The sequence below is a fragment of the Halyomorpha halys genome, unplaced genomic scaffold (genome assembly GCF_000696795.3).
Source record: "Halyomorpha halys isolate HHAL.00 unplaced genomic scaffold, Hhal_1.1 Scaffold1514.1, whole genome shotgun sequence".
Taxonomy (NCBI): Eukaryota; Metazoa; Arthropoda; class Insecta; order Hemiptera; family Pentatomidae; genus Halyomorpha; species Halyomorpha halys.
In genome coordinates, this window is record NW_027115460.1 from 15,289 (window position 1) to 22,578 (window position 7,290).

Here is a 7,290-nt window from a genome sequence, read left to right on the forward strand (position 1 = left end):
GTTGTATGGGATGTACTGAAAGATCGGCAGATAGTGAATTTATTTTGAAAAATTTATATCTCAAAAGTCATTTGACGTACAGATGTCTATTTGCACTCACATTAAAGCTAGTTTAATGGGCTATGAAGTAGTTTATGATGTTTATCTTCGTAGGAGTAATAGTTTACATGAAATATTGAATATATTGATTTATAGTTGTTCGGACAAATTTAAATTTGCCAAATTTATCTTCATATGTGAATATCATAAAAACTATTACCCCTACGAAGATAAGTGACATAAACTACTGTATAGTAAGTTAAATTTCCTTTATTTTGAGCATTGGCAGACATATGGGCGTCTTATGGAAATAGAGATATATTTTTTCTAAAATTCAACCAACATTTTATACAAACAACTAGAAATTAACATTTTCTGAGTTTATTTTGTCAAATATCATAAAAAGTACTACTCCTACAAAGATAAACATAATTAACTATTTTGTAGTAAATTTAATTAGCTTTAATTTGAGTGCTGGCAGATATCTGTACGTCAAATGGTTTCTGGAATAAAGTTTTTCATAAATTAAATCTTTTGTCTGAACAACTATAAATCAATTTATATTACCATATATCATGAAAATACTATTCCTAAGGTAAAGGTCATAAACTACTTTATAGTCCATTATACTAGCTTTAATTTGAGTTCTAATAGACATCTGTAAGTCACATAGTTCCTGAGATATAGATTTCTTAAAATAAATTAACTAACTACTAATCTTTCAGTAGAGTTTTAAGAAATTTTGCTTTTTAAAAAGCTATATCTCGAGAACTATTGGACTTAAATAGCTCTTTTAAGGCTTATATTTCAACAAATTTAGTCTTCTTTAAATAATATGCTCTTAGGTTTTCTAGTGTTGTTGGTAGTTTATAAGATATAGAGCTCCGAATGAAAAATTAGTGTTTTTTAAGGTTTTGAAACAGCCGACATTTTTTAGTCCCTCTACATATATTTGGTAGACTCAGCAATTTTGACTATTAATTATACATAGTTTTCATTAAAGTAATCAAAAATTGGGGTGAGGTAACTGCCTTTTTTCTTCACGGCTTTTTTACTAATATGTACATTTAATGTTTGGTTAAACTTTTTCTATATTTTTAGGGATCATACAAATGGCAACTGAAAAGAAATCTACTCCTGGCAAAGAAACAAAGGAAGGAGGCGAAACAGTAGCGCGAAAGGATGAAGTGAAGGTGACAAACTTACTTTCTGAAATCAGAACAACAGATCTACCCAAGGAATCCCCAATGCAAGTGGATACAGATAAAGAGAAGGAAAAGAATCAAGAAGTAGAAATTATAGACGAAGAAAAAGGTAAGGAACAAAAAGGAGTTAAGGATGCAGAAAAGGTCGAGGAATCAGACAACGTAGATAAAAAGGTTGAAGAGGCCAAAAAAGAAGATGATGGGGAAAAAAAGGAAGAGGAAATCAAGAAAAAAGAAACAGAGGAAAATAAGACAGATGACGCCAAGACCGCAGAAAAAAGTAGCAAAAAGCCGGTCATCAAGAAGGTCGAAAGTGAAGACAAGAAGGACAATTCAAAAATATTACCTAAGGAAGATAAAACATCTCCTTTAGCCGCATTTTTCAAGGATTGGGATAAATTCACTTCAAGCCAGAAGAGAAATATTGAACAGTTCGTAAGAGACAAAGCAGAAAAGATGGGAGCTCCGGCAACTCTGAAGCCAGGTGTAAGAACACCATACGAGAGGGAAAGGAACAGGTACACGTGGAATGCGATGATGAGGAGGTTAGTATGGTATAATACACATCACATTAAATAGTGTAGTGGTATGGTATAGTATGGTATTTATGGTGTAGTACACGTCACATAATTATTGATAAAATAAAATAATATATACTGAGGAAAATAAAATAAAATAGCTGATAGATGTCTCGGCTTGTTGAGATGGGCCGGCCATCGCATTGGGTGCCCCTATTGTCACACTCGCCCTGGTTACCAGGACATCTTCCCTCTAGCCCTGGTAACAGAGGTCGGTTTTTGGTTGCATCCTCAAGTTTAACTTCAAGTGATTATCCCTACCAGGGCTGGTTGCCCTTGTTTTCCTAGATGGCGCCCTTTGTTATTTTATCATAAGCATCTCCATTTAAACCTAGAATCTTTTAGTTTCAGCCTCTGACCTCAACAGAAGTGATAACTTAACCTAAGTACTAATAACTGTAGCTTAGAAAATTGGCAATATATTGTAAATAAGTATTCTATTTTCACGTGTAATTCAATTAATAACTAACGAATGTTTGTAATTACAATAATTATTGACATGATAAGACATAGCATGTTAATCAACTCTTCTTCACCTTTAGCAGAAGTGAATCAATACAAGAGATTATATACATAATTACCAGTGTAACAAAATAATTAGTACAATCACTAGATTTTCAATTAATAACACATTTATCAAACTTTCCAAACTTTAAATAATGAAATTGAATAATATAATATTAAGAAATTATAATAAACTAATTCATAAAGTTAAGTAATCGCTAGTCAACGAAATATTGGTGGGTTGGCATCAGAACCGCACACCGAATACCGAACACTTCTATTGCCGATTAAGTGTGTACTTATAAGTGTGTGCTTACATAACCTGTATATACAGTTACATATATTTTTACATTGATACTCTTAGGTTCAGTCTCTGCCCTGAACAATTTTTTTTATTTATATGTTTTTAGTTAAAAATACACAGAGACTTCCAGGGACGGATATTTTGCCATTGTTTATGTGTTTTAGTTTTAATGGATTCGTTTTATTTTTTTTAAATAAACGCATAAAAAAATAAACTATGACTACAAGAAATTTAATCTTAAAATATAATATTTTCATCTTACTTTCAGGAGAGAATCGAGAAGAAGAATAGAGTCATTGAGAATAGCATCAAGATCATTAAGAGACAGGCGACCTTCTCCGAGGAGGCTAAGGGGAGCAGGGGACTCCAGGTATCTGTAATATATTGTATCTGTAATATATTATATCTGTATCGTATTGTATTTGTATCTGTAAACTGATTCATACCAACAGGATAAGTATCTTGACATTTTAATTTTATTCGAATTGGATGTTTTAAAAGTAACATGGAAAACACATCCTTAATATAAATCTAAAACGTGAGCATTATAATTTTAAGTAGACCAATCTAATATATAAAAATTAATATTTGTTTATTCATACTTTGTACCAAAAGGCAAAAACCGGATCAAATTTAATAATAAATTAGTAACGGAGATATAAAATAAAACGTTTCATAGGTTTTTATTTATTTGAAACTAATATTACACCCTTATAAGGGCGCTAAATCTAAATTTAATGTAAGTTAAAAGAGAAAATAGTACAAGAGCCGGGAAGAAAAAAAGGAAGTTATTTCACCCCAATTTTTGATTACTTTAATGTAAACTATGAATGATTACTAGTCAAAATTGATGAGTCCGCCAAGTATAGGTAGGGGGAATAAAAGATATTCGGAGCTCTATATCTTAAAAACTACCAACAACACTGGAAAATCTAAGAGAAAATTATTTAAAGATGAGTAAATTTGTTGAAATATTAGCCCTAATAAAGCTATTTACGTTCAATAGTTCTCGAGATATAGCTTTTTAAAAAGCAACATTTCTTAAAAATCTACTGGAAGATTAGTAGTTAGTTGATTTACATTGAAAAGTCAATATCCCAGGAACTATGTGACGTATAGATGTCTATTAGCACTCAAATTAAAACTAGTCTAATGTACTATAAAGTAATTTATTACCTTTCCTTTCTTATGCTATTATTCATTATTAAATTTTATTAATTTTTGAAAAAACATGTCTCTTGATCCATAAGACGCAAATATGTCTGCCAACTCTCAGAATAAAGCAAATTTAACTTACTATTAAGTAGTTTGGCACTTATCTTCGTAGTGGTAGTAGTTTTTACGATATTCGGATATGAATGAAAATTTGTCCGAACAACTATAAATCAATTAATTTTAGCAAATATCATGAAAACTACTCGAATGACGATAAGGTCATAAACTACTTCATATCCCATTAATCTAGCTTTAATTTGAGTGCTAACAGACATCTGCACGTCAAATGGTTTTGATATATAGATTTTTCAATATAAATTCACTAACTACTTATTATATGATACAGTTCATGCTGTAAAAGATTTTTATGAAATATTGCTTTTCAAAAAGCTATATCTCGAGAACTATTGGATGTAAATAGGTCTAATAGAGCTTATATTTTAGCAAATTTACTCTCCTTTCAATAATGTTCTTTTAGATTTTCTAACGTTGTTGGTATTTTTTATAATACAGAACTCCGAATGAAAAATTAATGTTTATTAACGCCATCATTTTTTATTCCCTCCTACCTATACTTGGCAGACTCATAAATTTTGACTAGTAATTATACATAGTTTTCATTAAAGTAATCAAAAATTGGGTTGAGATAACTGAATTTTTTTTCCTCTTGGGCTCTTGTACTTTTTATAAAAAAAAAAAAAATAGTACTTGAGGGTTTCTGACGATGCTTAAAACGAATATGATTTGCTTTTTCATACAAAAAAATATTGTTTATCTACTTAACTTAAATCCTGGTTATTATTTTTTTTTTTAATTTTTAGTGAATAAAAAATCATTGAATAGAATCAGTAATATTTCTTGTTGTTCAGAAGGAGACAAATCGATTGACATTTAATAACCGATGTATACTTTTTGACATATGCGTCAAAAATGCTTAATTTTGTTAATAACTTTTTTTTTATCAAAAAAATGTGATAAAATCTTTCCTGGAAAAGCCAGAATTTTGAGAAACATAGAAAGAGAATATTCTGTTTTGTCAATAATTGAGGTATGTTCAAATCATTAGTATTATATATGAGAAAGTAATGTAGCAATGATGTGGAAACAATTTTTAGCTTGTCTCCTTGATAATGGTATAAGGGCCGAAACGTTATGGGATTAAAATAAACTGTAAAGAATAAAATAGATTATAGTTGGCTTTATTATTAATATAAACCTATTCATTTATAAACATCATTAATCATTTAACTAATCATTATTATTTTTCCTGAACAAAGGTGCAGCAAATGATTTTTTTAGACCAACAATTTTGGCGTGCCAAAAATCTTCTAGTACCACTATGGAGGGGTATTCATGATCTTTAGTTTAACATGTTAAAGCTTGTTAAATGGAAAAACTCATGTTAGATAGAGAAATATTTCGTTTTTTTTTCCACGTTAAAACAATATAACATGGTTGAGAGTCTGTTACTAGGTCTGTTAAATGGGGAATGACGTCACGCTACAGACCAACTGAGCTCATCACCATTTTGTTTATTGTCGTCTTAGGTTACTTGCTCGTAATTTGTGTTTTGATTGTGTATTAGTATTGTTTTGGTTGTTTTTAAGTCTAATAAAGCAACGGATGACAATGATAATAATGTAATGACAGTTGTCATTTAGCTCATTTAGATTCTGTTCCTCACAAGTTAGAAGATTAATAAGGCACTCAATAACCAAACTTTCACACAACTTCCACTTTTCTTTCAATTTAGGCTTTTCGTAATAAATTACTTTAATCAAAACTTAGAAGTAAACAATAACATGAATATTTTGAAGGAGAGGTTATAAAACAAGTTGCTCGAAAAATCCGCTAGGATCTTTATGGATGCATTTACCATTTAACAGAACTGTAAATAGGGCTGCTCACAACCCTATATTTAAAACATTTTACATTTAACATAACATAACATAATGAATACCCCTAATAAACAGAGTGGGAGGGTCGAGTATTATTATTTATATATCTTGTTCAATCAATTTGTTGTGTAAATCATCAGCGACGTTCGAGTTTAATGTAGTTAGTATTTTTTTTTTAAATGTGAGTGAAATCATCACATCCATTTCTCTTACGGTACAAGTTAATAATATCCATAGCTTTCGGCATTAGAGAGGCTTCCACTCCTGTTTCTGCTCTTCTTTCCACCAATATTTCATAGATATTAACTTAATAATGATTCATAAAAGAATTGAATAAATGGACTGGGTAATAATGAGTAGGGTCGTTTGTGGCCGAGGGAGTTAAAGCGCCAATTTTGACTGCCTTGTGACTGTAGTGGTTTGAATCCGGTCTCGAAGGTCGACTTTTATTTCTAGGGCATCCCACGAAATGAAAACTTTACTTTCCACCATGTTTTGAATAGGGTGATACCCTGTAGATAACTTCTCTTATGTCAGATATGACCAGGCTATAAAAAGGGGGTTATAAAAAAATAAAATAGGCGATAATGAGTCATTTGACGGAAAAATATTTGGATTTTTAATTATTTAACTTTATTGAGAAGCAGATTTGAGCAAAAATTAGTTATAAATGAAACTAATAGCTAAAATTGTCATGGTTATGGTATATATTTATTAATGGTTAATTTATGAATAAGTGTCTTATCCAAGACAATTTAGCTGTAGTAATATCTATGGCTAAATTTTGCCTATCTCTGCTGAGAGGCAGCATTCCAAAATCAGTTTTAATAATTAAAAATATTTTAAATTTAAAAAAATAACGGTTTTGGTACTAGATAAATTCGAGGTAAATGATTTTCTCCCAAAAACTGTTAATCCAGTGTTGTTGGTAAAACTATTCTTATTATCTGACAATCTAGTACCTACCAAATTATTAATTAAATAAATAAATTAATTAAAATCTGAGTGGGAGGGTCGAGTATCATTATTTATATATCTTGTTCAATCACAATTTTTGTAGATCCCGCGGTCGCCGCGACGATAGAAGATGGAGTAGGTATTCACCCCGTCGCGAAGAACCCCCTTGGAGAAGCCCTTGGGCATCGTCCGCCGCGCCTGTCGAAACACTAATGAAGCAGATGGAAAGGTTCGTGCAGATGGTGAACAAGTTCCCTAGTCCGAACAACGTGATTCACGAGGGACCGAAAAGGCTGGCTCTTTTGCCAACGCCACCCAATGGTTACAACTTGTCTTCAAGGTATTAATTTAAGAAGATAATATTATTATTATTATTTAGTATATCTACAATTTACAATTTACTTTCCTTTGTGTTTATTTTTTTATATATTAAAGATTAAAAGTTATTTTATTTTTTATTCGTTTTATATCGATGAGGAATCGATCTATTAATTATATATAGTTATAGGTTGTTTAATAGTAAAGTGCGCTTTTTATTTGCAGCCGTCCTTAACCGCAAACCGTGCTTAATGGTAATATGTTATAGTACT

The 7,290-nt window shown here is 30.7% G+C and overlaps 1 protein-coding gene across 1 annotated transcript in view; it reads left to right on the forward strand.

The window, feature by feature from the left end:
- Positions 1 to 1,151: 1,151 nt before the first annotated feature.
- LOC106689890 (uncharacterized) overlaps positions 1,152 to 7,290 on the forward strand; it is a gene marked incomplete in the record, with an annotated part of 23,396 nt that continues 17,257 nt past the window's right edge. The window contains 3 exon segments of the mRNA XM_067052489.1: positions 1,152 to 1,789; positions 2,899 to 3,000; positions 6,804 to 7,040. Of these exon segments, the coding sequence (XP_066908590.1) occupies positions 1,152 to 1,789; positions 2,899 to 3,000; positions 6,804 to 7,040 (977 nt within the window).